General features: G+C 40.4%; 2 protein-coding genes across 2 annotated transcripts; both read left to right on the forward strand.

Moving 5' to 3' along the window:
* The first annotated feature begins 959 nt into the window (after positions 1 to 959).
* On the forward strand, positions 960 to 5,493 carry kcng3 (potassium voltage-gated channel, subfamily G, member 3). The gene is made up of 2 exons (XM_075457200.1): positions 960 to 1,777; positions 3,286 to 5,493. The coding sequence occupies exons 1-2, from the start codon at positions 1,101 to 1,103 to the stop codon at positions 3,929 to 3,931; spliced, it is 1,323 nt and encodes a 440-aa protein (XP_075313315.1). The 5' UTR covers positions 960 to 1,100; the 3' UTR covers positions 3,932 to 5,493.
* A 5,569-nt stretch (positions 5,494 to 11,062) lies between these two features.
* cox7a2l (cytochrome c oxidase subunit 7A2 like) lies at positions 11,063 to 16,598 on the forward strand. The gene is made up of 3 exons (XM_075457238.1): positions 11,063 to 11,209; positions 15,357 to 15,491; positions 15,958 to 16,598. The coding sequence occupies exons 1-3, from the start codon at positions 11,138 to 11,140 to the stop codon at positions 16,096 to 16,098; spliced, it is 348 nt and encodes a 115-aa protein (XP_075313353.1). The 5' UTR covers positions 11,063 to 11,137; the 3' UTR covers positions 16,099 to 16,598.
* The last annotated feature ends 2,879 nt before the right edge of the window (positions 16,599 to 19,477 follow it).

The following is a 19,477-nucleotide window of genomic DNA, read 5'->3' on the forward strand; positions in this document are numbered from 1 at the left end:
ACTCACAGCAGCCAAAAGAAGTCGGATCAACCCGAAAAACCACTGACTGGTGACGAGGGAGGGGGGGCGCGCACGCGCAAACATCCACACAGACGCACGTACACAAACACTTCCACCTTCAAAAACGCTGCAGGTGAGATGGGTCAAAATTTTTTTATACTGATTTATCGCGACGAAGCATCCCAAGTTCATTTCTTACATTAAGCCAGCTGCTTCTGTATGGCAGGTGATATGTTTAGGAATACAAATGAGGCCAAGTCTGGCAACAAAAATCTACACAATTTCATACATTTCTATAGTAGATATCTGAAAATTGGCTTATTTGTTCTAAATTCTATTTACATTTTGTTGGAGTAGCCTATTAGAGTCCTGACTTATTGAGATCTTCAATTTCTCCTTGTGTATCAATATTAATTTGAAAATAAAGAGAACACAACCAACAAAAAAAGTCATTAAATATCACCATATTTGGTAAATCCCTCTGTAATCAACTTGGGGAAAACAAAAGAAGGGATGAAACTGGAATAGTCTGTAAAATGTCATGCATCTTTATTAAAAAACTTATTTACAGGTTAAAATAAATATTTGCCTGTAATATTTGGACTACACGTTACACATGTTATGCTTAAATGTGCAAAGGAGGCATTCATTTATTTCTATGACCAATAGAGAAAGTGAAATGAAAGTAAGATAATCAGAAAAAAAAAGCAGTAAAACAATCTCAGAATTTTGGGACAAAGAAAAAAATAGTGCGTTTCCTAGTCGTATTTACCGTATATTAAAATATTTATTTGCTGTCCCTCCACCTAGGAGATTTACTATGAATTTACAGTAAGTATAGTATTGTGTTTTTTTTTCTTTTTTACTGCGTGCGTAAGTACGAGCGCGCGCATGTGACATCATAGATGGGATTGGCTCGCATTGACTGGGGTGGAGAGTCCTTTATACAGGCTACAGAGGGAGAAGGAGCCGTGAGAGACAGAAGGAAGAGTTTTCTCCAGCCACGGACCCCAGCGCAGGGCCACTTCCAATCACAGCGAGCCACGCCCCGGGGACAGGGGAGACTGGAAGCTCCCCCGCAGGCTAAACTTCAGAGATGGATGGGGGAGTGGACTGTGGCGAGGAGTTTTAGTAGGGCACAGGTTGACAAGATGAAGTTCGGGAAGAGCATCTGTGTGCTCAATGTAGGGGGAACCCGGTACGCCTTCACCCGTGAGGTGATCAGGGATTTCCCTCTCCGGCGCGTCAGCCGCTTGCATGCTTGCTCAAGCGAGAAAGAGGTCCTTGAACTGTGTGATGACTATGACCGGGACCGGAATGAGTTTTTCTTCGACCGCCACGCACAGGCTTTTGTGTTCATTATGCTGTACGTGCGCTCCGGTAAACTCCGATTTGTTCCCGGAGTGTGTGAGCTATCTTTCTACTCAGAAATGCTCTACTGGGGGCTGGAAAGCGCGCACTTGGACTCCTGCTGCCAGAAACGCCTCGATGATAGGATGTCCGACATAGGACTGGACACTCTGTCGGAGGTTGATATCGTATTGTCAGGAGATGAATCCCAAAGCCCGGACGAGTCAGTGCCACGGACTGCACTCACTGGCCGCGTTAAATGGCTCGAGAAGATGCGCAAAACATTTGAGGAGCCCAACTCTTCTCTTGCAGCGCAGCTTTTGGCGTCTGTGTCCGTGATCTTTGTGATTGTGTCCATGATAATGTTGTGTGCTAGCACGCTACCAGACTGGGATACAGCAAAGAAAAACACTGTGGAGGAACACAGGTAGGCAATGGTTTAAGATCAAACTTTTGGTTTAAGGAATAGAAGGGCCCACTTGTGAAAATGCTTCCAAATGTTCATGCGCAATGTGCGCTGACGTCCCGCAATTGAGATGGTGCCCATTATTCCTGTGCGTAAAAGTGAGCTCAACAGGTTAAACCATGTGAAGAATGAGCTCATTTCACAAAAAACGCTCCATAAATAAATAAATAAACACACTCTTAAACACTTGAAGATTCTCATATGAGCGCCTGCATGTGTCTAAAACAGCAGTCAAACTCATTGCGCATATCAAGGCTGGCGCTTTAAGACATCTTTGATAATCCTTTTTTGTGTGCGCTAAAATAATTTTGTGCTTCACTGTTAAAAGGTAAAAAAAAGCAAACAAATAATTTTGAAACATGAAAAAAAATCAAGACGTAAGGTGGATATGCCAAATTTCAGGCAATCCCTTAAACATTAGGACCCTCGTGACAGTCAGGCAAGCTCCCCAAAGGAAGCAAATCAATGATCAACAAGTAGTCATGAAGTGTTAATTATTGAGGGAGCCTTCCTTTGCTCCTCTTACCTTTCCCACCCAGCTCTCAGTGAATCTGAGCATCTTTATCTGTTCATTTTATTTTACACAGTGCACACAAAGGACAAACACATTGATTACTGCTAGATTCATAAAATTCAAGAGGTTAGGGGCAGGAGTAGAATGTGTACCAAAGGCTTATGCATAACTGTCAAAAACAAAAAAGGAATTAAACCTCTTGCAGGAATAAATAACCTTCTGTCCAAGTCACACATCGGGCTGTTATTCTTACCCCAGTTTGTGGATGCCAGATGAAAACATGGATCTCTATTTCTGCGTTGTTTTTGCTTCAGCCTGTCCTCTCAAGGAAGCCCAGCTCAGAGGAGGCCATTTTCTATATAAGGTTAAGTTATGTTCACTCAGGCTAGACATTGTTCTGAGATTTTGAGCAGCTCCAGTGGTTAGGTAATCAACTAAAAATGTAGTTTATACTTGGGGCCAAAAGGATTTAGTTTTGTGACAGCGGATGATGCAGGTTTCCCAGCTGCTTCATAATTTGGTTTGGTTTAATTGTGTTAATAGTTACCCTGTAGGCACTGTGGTATTTGCTTGGATTCAGTGTTTTTATGTGAGATACCAGTGAAACCTCATTCTAGTTTGATAGCCTTTGCTGTTCTAATCAGTGGGGCAATTGTGTGGCTGCTTGTGTCACAATCTCTGTTTAAGGTTTTTAATCAGAAGTAAAGACCGCTGTGCAGTCTTACTAGTCTCCTGTTCTTGCTGTGTCTGTCCCGCTATCTTATTTTACTTCTGTCAGCCCTAAATTGCATGAGACGTGTTCCTTATTTCGATAATTCCATTCCTCCTGCTTTGCTTCATTCTTCTTCGCGTCGAAGGACTGTCAACCACTACCTCATATCTCTGTAGCTCCTCAGCTATTTCCTGTTTACTCTTCAACTAATTTTTCTCCTCTCCTCTCCTCTCGTCTCCGTAGGATAGTGGAGGCAGTGTGCATTGGCTGGTTCACAGCAGAGTGCATAGTGCGCTTTTTGGTGGCCAGAGACAAGTGGGACTTCATCCGCCATCCACTCAACATCATTGATGTGATTGCGATTACCCCCTACTATGTCACCATGGCAATGGCCCGTGCAGGGATGCCGGGTGCCGGGCTTGGAGTAGCTGGAGTGATACTGCGAGTGCTGAGGATGATGCGAGTGTTCTGGCTCATGAAGCTTGCCAGACACTTCCTGGGCCTGCAGACTCTGGGGCTGACACTCACGCGCTGCTACCGGGAGATGGTCATGCTGATGGTGTTTGTCTGCGTTGCCATGGCAATATACAGTGCTCTGGCACAGCTACTAGAGCATGGCTTGGACTTGGGCACGCAGAACCAAGATTACGCCAGCATCCCAGCCGCCGCCTGGTGGGTCATCATCTCCATGACAACAGTGGGGTACGGGGATGTGTACCCGGTGACAGTTGGGGGTCGCGTGCTCGGGGGAATGTGTGTAGTGAGCGGCATTGTTCTACTGGCACTGCCGATCACATTCATCTACCACAGTTTTGTTCAGTGCTACAATGAACTCAAAGTCCGCTCCGCCAGATGTGCACGCAGCTTGTCTACAGAGATGCTACAGTGAACTTGCATTTATCACGAACATCTAAGGCCCTGCGTACATGAGAAAGAAACACAAAAAAACAGTAGATCTGCTGCTCTCATTGTGAAAAAACTGTGCAGATTGCCTGGTTGCCTGATTTACCCCCCCCCCCCCCCCCGTCTAGTTCCTGAATGTTGCACTGATGATCTCTAATCATCGTCGATAACCAGCATGAGCTGCAACTGTCTTCTTAATAAACACCATGTGATCATAATACACAAATGATTATTTATTAACCACGCACAGGGTCAGTCCAGTTTTGACAGTAGCTGCTGTTTACACTGTATTCCCATGGTTACAACCATGACGGAGATGGCTGTATCGACTTTGGTGTGTGTGTGTGTGTTTATTTATGCAGCTGTCTGCCTTTTACTTTGTCTAAGATTTACACCCAGATGGAGAGAGTTACACAAGATTGATGTGTGACCTAGATCCTTCCCGTTAAACCTGTGAAATGAAAAGAAGGTGTGAACAAGTGCAAGCAAAGTGAAGATGGAGAGGGGGACTTAGTGTGTATGAGGGGCTTAAGCCAAGAATAATGAAATATGGATACAGGTCTAAAGGGACTAAAAAGAGGCAGGCAATGAAATGAAGACAGATATGACAGGGCAGGTGGAATGAGAAATGGAAGATGAGAGATGATTGAACAAAAATGACAGAATGTGGACAAAGCCCGAGCACAAAGACTGAATAGATGCGTCTGCATTTGTGAGTGAATGTAGGGCATTTTCTGTTTCTGCGTCTCCAAGGCAACCTCATCCTCCAACATGCCAATCATAATAGTGGTTGATTTCTGCGCAAACAAAGAGTCTACATCTACGCATACCTCCTGGCTGGCACTCAGCGTTTTTGTCCCGGGATTTTGTCTTTGATGAATCCTATCAAAATGTTAAAATTTACGTAATAATATATATTTTTTTTTAAAAAGCCAGTGTGTAAGGGAACTGAGCAGCGGAGGCTGCCACAGATGAGGATTCTGACATCCGTGATTCACACACGTTTGCAGTCTTCATACTTTTGCCAAGTTGATGCGATTTGTTGAAGAGACACATGATCCAAACAAACAAGTCAACACCTCTCCCACACAACAGTCTTTCTCTGCATCTCCTCTCCTCTTCTCCCTGTTACCATCAACCATTCTTTTTATACACACACGCACACACACACTCTCGCACACACATGCATATCAAGATTCTGCTCCTCTGTTTGCAAAAGATAGATAAACTGCTCTGTTTTTTTTATCTCTTCCTCCTTAAATTTGAAGTCTATGTGCTTTCCACATAATCTTTGCTGCTCTATATAAGTTTAGTCTGTGTTGTGGACATCTCAATATTCTTGTCGTTCCTGGTGTGCTTTTCAAACTGTGAAGTGTCATGAAATTAAACGCAATCCATATTTTATCAGCCAGCTTATAACACTTAAATCATGTAGCAGTACATTTTTGCTGTGCCTGATTGCAACAGCAAATCAAAACGATTTCACCAGTACTTAATAAATGTGATCAGTGTACGAGCTTTTCTAATAAACTTTCTGTGTGAAATCTCTTTGAGTGCCTAATTGCTTATTATGACACAAATTATACAATCAGAACGGTCACTTTTAGGTGTCGGCCTCCGTCATCCGCAATTATAGTATTAACATATTCAAGATTTGCACATCCCTTGTGAAATATTCATCCTAATTGACTAAGTTAATTTCACACAGTATAACCTCAACACTCGATCAAAGAAAAGTCATTCTTTGCTGGCCGGTGCTTCTTTATTCAAAAATCCTGATGTCACAGCACACTAAAAATAACCTGTATGTCTATTCCCTTGAAGGCATCAGAACATAATATTCAGTCTGAGAAACACCTGAGCCCTCTGGCAAGGGCATGAAGTCACCCCTCAGAGCCACACTGGGTTAAGCATTACACAGTTTGATGCACAAAGTGCTGCTCGAAGAATAAACCGAGTCTGATTCGAAAACCTTCGCTGCACTGCCCTCAGGGTTGAACTTTTCTTGAACACGTTGCAGGTATGGGAATAAATTTGGATGCATTTGTTTCTTCTCAATCTTCTTTTATCATTGTGCGCATTAGTAAATAAAATCTGCTTTTTGTTGGTAAAAGTACACTAATAAGCATCTTTTGGGGGCAGAAAATGATCCTCTGGAACTCAGTTTAGCGCCTAGTTAATGTGGTCGAAATGGAGGGGGCTGGAAAAAGTTCCTGCACTCGGGAAAGGATCCATAGGTCCTCTTCATAATCTGCCAGGTTGCACTGACTGACAAACCAGTCAGTGGAGGGCGAGGCAGGGGTATTCAGATTATTGACACTAGATATTCTCAGTCCTTTACTCCAGTCTTTTTCAAGTTACACCCTCATCTGGCCTTTCAGTAACTGAAGCAAGAAAGTTTGCGTTTTTTCCATACTTTAGTCACTTCGCTTTATGTCAGGAAGATTTATGAGCTCTGTGAGGCTGTTAGTTAGCTTTTATTATGCTTAATGCATTAGAGACAGAGCTAATGTGTTGTTGATATTTTACCATGATGGTGCTTTAAGTATTTTCCTTGTTTGGCTTGATTTTGCCCTCTTTGTGGGGGTTTCTGCTGTTTTGTTTACTGCCACACTTCTTAGCAGCTTGGACCAACCAATCCTTTCCGAGGCAAGCATTTTTAAAAGTCTTGTGTTTGCTGCAGTGTCTCTCCAAATGTTAGTGTTCATGTTTAGGTTAGCTAATCTCAGGATGTTGTTTAATTGGAGGAAAGCTACCTTTCTTATAAACAAAACTCTCAATAGATATAAAGTACTGGTACTTTTCCATCCAGTTTCAGGGGGGTTCTGTTGATTTGGCATTGAGCTTGAGGATCACACTGTTCCCATATAGGCCTCTGTGTGCTGTGTTTTCCACCACTGTTTTTTTTTTTTTACCCTACCCTTGTGATTCTTGTTAGTTTCCACATGAGACTGTTCTTTGCTGTCCTGAAAATTTAAAGTTCAGCCCTTTTCCTTCCATGTCAGATTGCCTTCTTTTAACCCCACTGTACTCATGTCTTTTCCTCAAGTCCAGGGTATCAGCTGAATCATGTTCTGCTTCTGTGCTGCAGATGCCTTCATGTCCCCACTGATAACTTGAAAAAGAGGCTTTTTTTCTTCTTCTCATGTCTGCAGCTGCTTCTAAAACAAGTGCTTTGCATGTATTTAGTCATAAAACAAAGTTTTGAACACATTCAAAGTTTGATCTTGTGATGGTATTGGAGAAAAATAAATGTATGTATCAACAAAGATATTACAGTCTTTCTCTAAAGAATGATAGACACCCTCACAAAAGATCCCGGTAATCCTTGAAAAAAAATCTTGTTGAGACATGACACAACCACAAATGTCACCCGATGGCAGTGCGAGAATGGAAAAAAATGAGATAACTGAAATTAGGGTAACTGAAATGAAACATTAAATGTTGAGGATTTATTGATTGATTAGTGAAGTTTTGATCAGATGCACTCTGACACCTCTGAGAAGGAGTTCACATTGATTTGCTTTTTAACAAAAGGCTTAAAAACAGTTTCATCTTAATTACTTTTCGAGATTTGAAACATGATGTTTCTGCGTCTTTGCATTGTTTCTATTTCCAGTCACTAATGGCGCGTTTCCACTAGCTCGCTTCGGCTCGGCGCGCTATTTGCGTGTTTCCACTAGCACGCAGTACCTGCAACCGGGTACACTTTTGGTATCACCTCAGCCCTGGTTCCAAGCGAGCCGAAGCGTTACCAAAACGTGACGTCAGCCAACTGCCTTCCACTGATTGGCCGATGAGTGTCGTCACTGGAAGCGCCATAACCCCGCGACGACCAACTAGAATGTAAATTGTACATTGCTCGGCGCCGTGTAAATGACATCACGGAGGTTTCGCGCAGCCATGTTATGACGACCCCGCCCACGTCGAGGAGGCACGAAGTGATACTCGGTTGTAATGGAAACACAACCAAACCTAGCCGTGCCGAGCCGTGCCGAGCCGTGCCGAGCCGTGCCGAGCCGTGTCGAGCCGTATTGAGCCGTATCGAGCCGTATCGGGCCGTGCCGAGCTGTATCGAGCCGTATTGAGCCGTGCCGAGCCGTATTGAGCCGTATCGAGCCGTATCGGGCCGTGCCGAGCTGTATCGAGCCGTGCCGAGCCGTGTCGGGCCGTATTGGGCCTTGCCGAGCCGTATCGGGCCGTGCCGAGCCGTATCGAGCCGTGTCGAGCCGTGCCGAGCCGTATCGAGCCGTATCGAGCCGTGTTGAGCCGTATTGAGCCATATCGGGCCATGCCGAGCTAGTGGAAATGCGCCATAAAAGGCAATCCTTGGCATCTGACTTCTTTTAAATCTTTCAAATGAACACAACAGAATATTCAAATGAAAGTTAACACAATGCAGGATGGTCAAGGCCAATGTCTTATTTTGCCATCTGTTGAAAGTGATCATAGTTTTCAAATGCTCCATGTCGGCATAAAGTTTCATGAAAGTGACCTTTGTAGTTTTTTTGATCGTGATCACAAAAACCAAGCAATGCAGTAGGTGCGGTAGGTCAGATTGGACTCTTTTAGTGTTTCTGTGATGCATGGAATCAAAGATGTTTTTTTTGTTGTTGTTCAGATTCCATTTTTCCAACAGATAAGACCTCAGGAATGTACAAAGGGGGAAACTTAGACAAAAGATTGGAGGCTCTTTCCAAAATCCTTGTTTAACGTGTTTTATCGTGGCTGCTCTAACCTTCTGATTGATGGCAACACATTTTCAATCCTAACTCAAATACTTGGGAATGAGAACAGGTTGTTGATGGATAGTTGAGGCTTCACACAGCCTGAGGGGAGGACCTGAATTCTTTATTTACAGATGAAAAATGTACTACTGTCATGAGGCATGTTGAGTGAAGGAGTAGGACGACCCAACGGCTGGACTAACAGGCAGAGGATTGCTAGGTGAAGTAAAACAAAAAAGAACAGAGGACATTTTATGAAAGACCAATGACAGAGAATCATCAGAACTATAATCAAGATGCAACACAACCAAAACAAGAAAAGGGAGCTTGCACTGAATGAGGGAAAACCCATTGAGTGAGAAAATGACAAAAAAGATGCAGGTGTGGCACTCAGTAAATGAAATGCTGGCATGAAACAAGAGCAGGTGGTAGACTAAAAGGGCAAGCTCTATAGATTAAAACAGGAAGTAATACAACTGAGGTGGAGGATGTAGAACGATGACAAAAAATAAAGTAGAATACAGAACATGGAAACACCAGAAAAGCAAACTGAAAAAAACAAGAACAAAACAAAACTCCTACACCAGGATAAAAAAAAAGAAGGTTATGTTTGAATTAACCCTCAGCTGCGTAATTGTAACATTAAAAGGATGAACATCCTCGTAATATCAAAAAAGAAAAAGCATGTGACATGATTTTTGTGTCATGTGTTTTTTTGTCCCTACCTAAGGTTAATTTGTGCTTTTCCTTCTGTCTCCTGTCTGTTTATGCTAATTTACTTTTTGATTTTATGGAGTTGTTTACTTTGTGTTGCTTATCTTTTTGCTCTTGTGACCATTTGCTAGTTATCACATGAGACTGGTTACCCTTGCCTCCCTGTGTATTTATAGTTCAGTTCAGTCCTTCCCCTTGTCAGCTTGTGTTCATCCAGTCTTAGTTACTCGTGTTTTCTTCTTCAATTTCCCAGCCAGTCTGTTGGCTGTGTAGAACCTGCCTCCTAATGTCATCATATTTTGGCCCTCTGAGGAAACATGCCTGAAAGCAAAACACATATAGAAATAGAAATAGAAATAGAAATAGAAATAGAAATAGAAATAGAAAAATACTTTATTTATCCCCCAATGGGGGAAATTCAAATTCGTCAAGTAGCTCAACATTTTTTTAAATATTTACAATGATTGAATTTACAACAATAAAACAACAATAATAATTCTACTACTAACTAAATAATAATAAATGACTAAATGGTAAAATAAACAAATAAATAAAAATCAATCAATCAATTTGAGAAGAACTCAGCAGTCACTGTTATAAAGCCTTATGGCTGTGGGAACAAAGGACCTTCTGAACCTCTCAGTCCTGCAGTGCAGAGAGATGAGCCTCTCACTGCAGCTGCTCCTCTGTCCTGTCAGGATGCTGTGGAGAGGATGTTTATTATTCTCCATTACAGAATCTAATTTCCTCCTCATCCGTTTCTCCACCACAGCACCGAGAGGGTCCAGCCTTCTGCCTACAACAGAACCAGCCTTTTTCACCAGTTTGTCCAGGCGCCTACAGTTTCTGTCTGTAGTGCAACTCCCCCAGCAGACAGCAGCATAGAACAGTGCACTCTCAATGATAGTGTGATAAAACATGCACATCATATCACTGCAGACATTGAAGGACCTGAGCCGTCTCAGGAAAAAGAGACAAAATATGCTCGAAATATACTTTTTCATTAGCATAAAAGCTGTATCAGAGAAGTCATTTTTTTATTTTGTGAAACATTTTTGGTATATATGTAATGTAAATCGTTATTTTCTTTTCTTTCCGCTTGCTGTTGTTCTCTATTTTGTTGTTTTTGGATTACTATGTTGTGTTCTCTGAAATTCTCCTGTTCTCTACAGTGTCAGTTTCTTTCTGAAACGTTTTCCTTTTTGTTGTGGTCTCTGACATGTCCTCTGAAATGTTGTCTTGTTTTCAGAATTGTTTTCTTTAAAGCCATTGTGTTTATTGTTTTCATTTGTGAAATTTGGATGTGTTTTTAAAATGCCGCTGTCCTGTCTAAGATGTTGAAGTGTTTGGATTTGTTTATCTGTTTTGCATTTCAGGACCATCATATTTCTGCTTTATTGTACAACACAAACATGTGGATACTGTTTGGATTTTAAAGTTCCGACAACATGTAGCTATGACATATCAGCAATGTATTTTTTTTTTTGCTTAATTAGTGTAAGTATGCTTACAAATGATGTCTTTTTTATTTTGCAGCTCTTATCTGTTTATGTATTTATCTGTATATATAGAAAGATAGAAAAAAAAAACGCTCAAGTCCTTTCGGCAGTCCGCCGCCCCATTTTTAAACTGGCAGCTTTTTGGCCAGCTCACTTCTACGTCACATTCCTTCGACTGTCGCAGCAGGAAGGAAGGTCCTTACCGGTTCATTTGTTGTGGAAGCTACACCTTCCCTGTCCTTCAGCAGTAAAATGTACTACAAGTTCAGCGGTTTTACTCAGAAATTGACGGGCTCTGTTCCCACAGCTGCCCTCGGCCCTCAGGTGAGTTTGGGACTCGGCGTGTCTGTTAGAAAGCAATACGGTACTCGCGGGGTTGACCTTGATATCGTTTTGTTAGATAACGGACCTCTACTGTCGTTTCGAGGGCTTCATCTTTGGGTTGAGTCGATCAAAATCGTCAGTGGAGTTTACTACATTGATACATTTATTTCTTAAAACCTCAACGTGATCTTTTCTTGATGGTTTAGCTCTGTTGAGAAATAATGATTTCTGATTGTAGCCCACTGTGGGACGACATAATAGATAAACGTTATGTTTTTACATCTATTTTTCATATCAATTACAGCTATTTTACTCTGAAGATAACCCTAGGTGGGTCTACTTTGATGCGAGCTCACGTGGTATTAAGAGGTTTTTGTTTCTTTTATTACTTTTTACCACAAAGAGAAATACACATTTTCACCACTGCATTGCTATATGGTCTTCAATTTACTATACTTGAGGGTTATTTCAAATCTGTGAATTTGTCATTCTTGTGACTGAACGGTCAATTTAAAAAATTTGTATAAACCAGACGGAACCTTTGTGAAGGCTCCTCTTCTCCTGTCTCTTACTACAGTGTCTTTGTTTCGCTGTGATGTTTGGTTAAACCCAAGCTTGTTATCCAACATCAAGGTTATTATAAGAAAAATAAGCCAGTAGCATGAACATTAAGCTTAAATCCATCCTGTACTCCTTAATACTCTTACTTAATTTCACTACTATTCTAAAAAAATAAACAAAAAAAAAACCTTTTCGTTGTATGAGGATCATTTTCTAAATAAATAATAATAAAAAAATCTTTATCTTATTCACAGAGCATAAAATTATATCTATACAACAATGTATATATTACTCAGCTTTTAGTGTCTTAGCAAAAAAAACAAAAAAAAACAAAGTTAAAAATAGAAAAAAATTAAAAGTCTGTCGTCACTGTTCCTCTAGTCACGTCTGCTGAGCTCTGCTGCTCCTGCAATAGGAGCAGCAGTAGGCGGTGTTGGCTGAGAGCTATTTTGCTGTGGTACAAGACGAATTTGTTGATCTGCATTCAGATGATCTGGCTCAGGTCAATATGCAGCAGCCACAGTAACATTATACTGCAGACACATGGTCATGGAGTGATTGACATTCATTTGCCTTAATGTGTTTTCTTCTCCTCAGTCCAGCATCGACCAGGCTGATTGCTCTGTCCCTCTGTTGTTTTGGCAGTGATGACATTGTGCAGGCATGTGAGGGAGAAAATTAAATTTGTGGTTCTTTTTTACCTTTTGCCTGGACACAGTTTGAGAGCAACTGCCAATTCATTGCTTAGAATTCACCCCTCACTTAACAATCAAAATGTGTGAAAACTGAGTGGTGTGTTTTTAAGTTTTGTAAGTTCAATATATTTGCTTTTGTTTCCACACTTACAGGTACTTTTCCACATAAGTTTTTACATATAAAACAAATCATGCTCATATAATGCTTGGTTATACGTTGAACTACCTGGTAGTGTTCCATTTAGGCTTCAGTACAATCAGTTTCACAATCAGTGAATTCCATATTCAACATTGTACCAAGAAATTAGTATCACTTAAAGTAGTCTCTGTGCCAGAATGCTGCTTGTTTTGCAGAAACCTGGTTAGACAGAGCATGTGGCATGCATATCAACAGGCAATCAAACAGCAGCAGATGGTGAGGATGCTTTGATAAACACCGATTTAATTTTTTAACAGCTTAGTGGTTAACCTACTTCAGTAAATTTAAAATTTTGATGACAGCAGCAAATCTTGGGATCAGGGTGCTTTTGTTTTTTTTTTCCTACTATTTAGCCAGTCATGATACACACAGAGCCAGTCTGTTCAACACATTCATCAATATGTTGTTAGATTTTATTGCCTCATACTGACAAGTGATTCTGCTGTTTTATCCAAATGATTTAGAATAACAAAACATCTCTGTGGTATTATGCTGGGAAACAACGCAAACGACCTCCTCCAAAATGAAATTACAGTTAAAGTCGACGTGTTTCCACAAAGCTGAACACTGCAGCCATCACGCGTGGAGCATCTTCTTATAACTCACTGGGTAAAAGTAGATTAGGTTTCCTTCTTCTTTGATAAAATATGTATTGCTAAGGTATTCCAAAATACAGATACAGCAATAAAATAGCATTTACATTTTAATGCACACAATTGGCAAGTAAAATGATTTCTAAGTTTGTAAGAATAAGGCAAAAATAAAAATGGATTTGATATTATCCATGAATCTTGATGGCAGCAATCTGCTTGGTTTTAATGAAACACAGCCAGGAGGAGTCTCTAACCAGTGTCAATCACCGCCACCTTAACAGTTGATGTGGTTATTAGCTTGTTGGCCTCCTCTACATGTGGGAAGCAAAGCTGAAGCACAGCAGAGTGGGAGGGGGAGGCACCTGCAAGTTTTATTTATTGACATTTCCATCCCCAGCTTCTTAAGGTTACCAAGATTTGCTTAAATTCACCAATTGTGTGTATGACTAAATACATCAACAGTAGTAGTATTTATAGATAAGAGGATTATCAGTACTGAAGTGGAGAAGAAAACACACTACAAAGCCAATACTGAGTAAAATAGTTCAGCCTCATACAGAGACGCAGCTTTCATATCAGTTTGTGACAACACTGACATTCTGTCTCGATGTCTCACTATGTGATGATACAGATGTTCAAAGTTTCACTGTATCTGTTACATTTGCCATGTCCAAACATTTATACGAGTGTAGACTTATCTTCACTATATCTAAACTTACCTTTGGCATCGTTTTAGTTGACTGTTACGAACAGATAACATCAGATTTACAACTTTGCTCTTAACTCTTTAGATTAAACGAAGCATTACATTTTTTAATTAAATGATTATATTGCACTTTAACTCGTTGTCTTTTTTATCCTAAAAGCATTGAAAGTTGTAGAGTAGACGGCACTAAATATTAGCAAACGCCCCTGATTTGATTGACTGATGTGACTTTACAGCCCATTGGTTTCAGCTGGTACGCAAGAAAAACAATGCTTTTTTTTTAATGATTATCCAATGTGATTATTCGGCCCTTGGTGGGTGTAAAGATTGGACCCTGTCACCTTGGTTTATCTGTCCTTTAGAGTTGCCTCTGCTAGCACAAAATATCTCTCTTTTTGTTCCATCTTGCATTGTGCTTATTGTTAAATAGTAAGTACCAGAAAGTACAAAAAGGAATAGTCCGTGTATTTGTAGCATAATCCACAAAGATAAGCTCATTCTGTGAACACATTTAGTAAAAGCCTGTCTTAAAAGGTAGGTAAAAATGATCTGTTTTTAATGCCTCCACATTTTTTATGTCAGATTAATTTACCCACTCCTACACTATCTGCCTCCACACTCTTAACAGGATGGTGGGTGCCCCAGTAACTTTCAGAAACCTTATTTTAACACCACAGTGTGCCTCTGGCTGATTTACAAGCGGTTTATACTCACTGACTATATACAAAAGATCAGTATGAAGAGACTCAGCTGACATCTAAGTATCTTCTGTTGTTATCAAAAATCTCAGTATATTAATACAAAATACTGTAATTGCACACAACTGAGAAAATATGTTTGACTACACCCAGATAACATTTATTTTATGTCTACCTCAGAGAATGTGTTCTAGCCCATAAAAGATCTGGTAATCTGTGCAGACACTCATTGATCTCTGACACATGCTCTGGACTTGTCTCGTTAAAGGTTTTTTTTAGTGTCCACAGCTCATCAGGAAAAGCACCTTATTTTTCTCATAGAAATGTACCCCAACCCTTACATTTGTAAAGTGGATTATGGAGGAACAAAGATTCAGCCAGATGGAAAAACAGGATTGTATCGCATTTTACTAAACGGTGCCGATTGCCTCGAATGTCCTTTTAATTGATCCTTTTCTCTACTTGATTAGATTTTCTGTCCATGTCTTCCACCCACACAGTTGGATTGGGTGGGTGTGGAAGTAGAACAGATTATGTAAGTTGTAAATGTTAAAAATGAAGTTTCGGGGAAAAAAAAAAAAACTGATTATATTCGCTGTGAACGTAACTGGCTTTGCAAAACGTGTCGAAAAAAAACCTGAGAAAGTTGCTTCTTACATAGAATCTAATTGTGCATTGTTTTTTTCCCCCTTCAGGGACTAAAGCAAGGTTTGCCTGCAGAGTCCCCGACCATGATCTTTGCTACACCCACCAAGGTGGTATCAGAAGCAGGGTCCACAGTGGAGTACATGGGAGCAAACAGGGTTCCTGACCTTCAGAGGTTATTCCAGGTAATAAAGAATGAAAAAGGCACCAGTTGTGACGACAAGAGTAATTTTATATTTTCTCATAACTTTCACTATCAGTGTTTTTTTTTAATTTTTTTATCTTTAGTATTCAGAATGAGGGTTCATGAAGGGCTACAGCCTTTTACTGTCAGATAATGACTGATATTTATTGCTCATTATGTTCTTAATGGCCTTCTGGTTCTTCCTTCAAACCCATCAATATAAAAGAAAAAGAAAGAGGCTACAGTTGGAAAAGAGAAACTCTCTGTAATATGTACTATTAAGCATTTCAGTTTTTATAATCAAATATTTCACAGGCAGCTTTTGCAGCATTTAAAAACCTTTGAGTATTTAAGAAGATTTGTCCCAGTTTGAATATTGATAACCGTCTCATAACTCTGACACAACGTCACACATTTATTTCCTCTTTTTTTTTTTCTCTGCTCCCACCTGTTTCCTCCCCTCTCAGACATCAGACGGCATCCCTATTCATTTAAAGCGCGGAGTTCCCGACAGGCTACTGTACCGCACCACCATGGCTCTCACAGTTGGAGGCGTCGCCTACTGTCTGGTGGCTCTTTACATCGCAGCCCAGCCCAACAAAAAGTGACCAACATGAAGCCAGGATCTTCCTGTAACACCTCTGACTTGTTGCTGCTGCATTCAACAAAACATCCACAGTTTCAGTCTACCCTGGCTACGCCATCTCTTTGGACTCTTTTAGATGAGAATTTATCACTTATAGCAGTGGTTCTCAAACTGGATAAGGCCGTCAAGACCTGGGGTAAAAACATGTTGTAGTTTGATCAAATTAAGCTACATAAATGTAAATTAATGAGTCTAATATAAACAAAGGTTTGCATACATTATAGTGCTAACCTTTGTAGCTTAATTTACAAAAATTTCTATACAAAAATTATATGCCTCCTCTATTATTGCTGGTCATTTCGAAAAGATGTGGAGGGTGAATTTTATTTTATTTTTTTAAATTTCGGCCCCAACATGTTCGGGAACCACTGCACTATCAGGACATCGAACCAATGATGACAACAATCATGTCTGCCTTCTTCAAAAAAAGATGTCCAAGTTAATAAATTTGAAGGGGAAAATTTTGTTCAAGCCTATTTCCTTTGATCATGTCTCTGAAAAAGCCTCACTGTAATAGGTGTCATTATTGCCAGTTGACTGACAGATTCATGAGCAGCATATATGGAACCATCTATAGGGTACTGCACTCTGTCATCAACAGCTCATCAGCAAGCATGAAGGAGACCCTGTCTGGAACAGAGCTGCTGCTCACTTGGCTTACGTACCGTCTCATGCAGCCCTCATATGTGTGGGCCCTGGTGTGATGTCACATGCTTCTCACCATCTCTTCTTATGATCTTGTCAGTTGCTGCCTTTTCTCTTTTGTCTCGACGTTTTATCTCTTATCTTTTCTTGGCAACATTGTTATTGTTTCAGGCAGGAGACGGTTGCCATGGGGAACATATGTCAGCGGGGACAGAACTAATTTGTGGTGCATGCAATATGTTGTTTTTAAAAAAAAATCACAAGTACTATTACTTGCATTTATATGTAAATGATGTGGAATGAAGGCGTATGAAGTACCTCAAAATTATACTATACAGAGAATGAATTAACATGTAAGGTTGCGTTACTAAAACTGCATTAATGCATTCTAAAAACACTTTTTTATTCATACCTGCTAATTTATGCAGATATTCCATCATTTGCTTATGGTAGCAGTGCAGATACATGTGAGGAGCTTCTGTGACGTTCACATCAAGCATCCAAAAAGAGAAATAGGAGAAACCTTTATTAGTCCCACAATGGCAAAATTGACATTGTTGATAGGTTTGCATCAGATAGACGCAATGTAGCAGGGAATAAGCAAATGGAAAATAATATAGAACGCCATAAGGGTACTACAATATATACAAGCAGTATTTACATTTATTGTGATATCAGTGACTTTTCTTGTAGTGCTTGATCTTCAAAATGCCATTTTACAACTGGTGAGCAGAGAAGCAGCTCAGAATGTCGACCATGCCGGCTCTCCTGTCCTGCCTGCCAGGAACAGACGTGTCAGGCTGCAGAAGGCACCTGCTCCCCAAAACTGCACAGCTGAAGACAGGACAGACTTAGTCTGGTCTGGTCAATCTGCATTTTCGGTAGAGCCATGCAGACGGCGGGGTCAGAATTTGGAATTAACGGCACAAATCCACGGGGCCCAACTTTCCTCTGTGATCACTTTGGATTTGGACCCCTAACTACCCATCAGTCATGGACCAAATTCCACAGCCTCCCTTTACAACCATTTTCTGTTGGCTGCTGCCATCACCACAGTGATACATGACAACGTTTCCAGTAGACTTGAAAAATCCCATCGGCAGATCTAAATCTTGTTGAGCATTTTTTGGGGTAGACTTAAAACATTTGCAGCATTTGAAGACCACCGTATCAAAGACATACAGGATATTCATCAGTTATGCTGTAATGTTTACCAGGGATTTACCTCGCAAAGTCCGGTGAATATGAAAAAGATAATTCTGTTTTGTTTTACTACACTGCTTCCAGCATTAATTTTGTCCCTGAGAATCCATTTGTTAAGAAAATTGAAATTTATGAGTAAAAATAACATTGCACCATGTTCTCTGAATGGCATTCTTGTTCCTGTATGCACATTTCTCAAAGCCTTATTTCCCATTTCCTTTATGCGTCCACTTTTTCTTCAGTTAATGTATTGCAGACCTGGAGATATCCAAGCAATTTCCTATTTTTAACGTGTGATGGATACATGCTTGATACACTCTAAGCTATAATCATCAGTATATAGTGCTATAGTGCAAACGGCTGGTATTCTTTGAAGTTCTCAATGCATTTTTGTACTTTTTGTGCGATGATAAGGCAGAGTCACATGATGCCCTGCCTCTAAAAACTTGTAACTAGTGGCCTCTTCATCTGATTTGGCCTTTTGAGGTAGTTGCAGTAAGATGACCGTCCCAAACACAGGCAAGGAAATCAGAGAGCCAGTGATGATTGCAGTGCAGTTTGATGATGGGTTTCACTGCTGAGTGCCATGCAGATGAATGGAGGAAAAGCAAAGTGAGAATAAGAATGAGGTAAATATATCTGATACTCAGAGGTGGCAGAGCCTCACCAGAAAAAATATTTTTCTTCCCCCGGGCCCAACTCTGTATCTGGCAAGGTAATAGATTTTCTCTTCCCCATATCCATAAAGGACCTCTTGCTTGTCTGGATGATGACTCGAGCTCTTTGCCTTGCGAGACCTTCCCAGAGGCATTTAGCTTCATTCATCATAGTGGTGAGGATCATAACACCACACACAGTTCTGCCTAACCCAGGTACATTCAGCACAGTTACATGCACAGTTAAGCTGAATTCAAGTTATATCTCAAATTGGCCATTAATTGTACTACTCTCCTTTGTCCCAGTACATGTGCACGGAAAGGGAGTTGATTTATTAAACCAAGTACTGAATGTTCAATGATGTGGACCATCTGAGAAAATTATATTTTACCACTTCTGTCAGTGAGGGAGATCTACATCCGCCTAAGTATAGCCAGAATCACTGCAGCCATGTTGCCTTTCAGTTACTTTATTGGGGATTTTGTCAGATGCTGCTGTGGTTATAAAATCAGGATTTTATGAGAGCAAAACAAGACTGATAAGAGAGAGAAGTTGACATATAGTCTAAATGGGTGGATTTCAGTTACAATTCCTGGTGTGTTTAATTGTCTGACAAAAGAAACAGAAAAATATGTGACTGAGACCAGATTTATTTGGATTTCAGCTACGTCAATATAGACTTATCTTTACTATTTTTACCAAAATAATGCACACTACCCCTTCTGGTTATTATTTTTTGCTACCGTCTTTCTTTTTTGTGTACAGGATAAGAACTATGGAGCATTTCAGTTAGGCCAGTGTGTTTACATGTATGTTAAATGCCTAGTTTTGGTCAC

The sequence above is a fragment of the Odontesthes bonariensis genome, chromosome 23, assembly GCF_027942865.1.
Source record: "Odontesthes bonariensis isolate fOdoBon6 chromosome 23, fOdoBon6.hap1, whole genome shotgun sequence".
Taxonomy (NCBI): Eukaryota; Metazoa; Chordata; class Actinopteri; order Atheriniformes; family Atherinopsidae; genus Odontesthes; species Odontesthes bonariensis.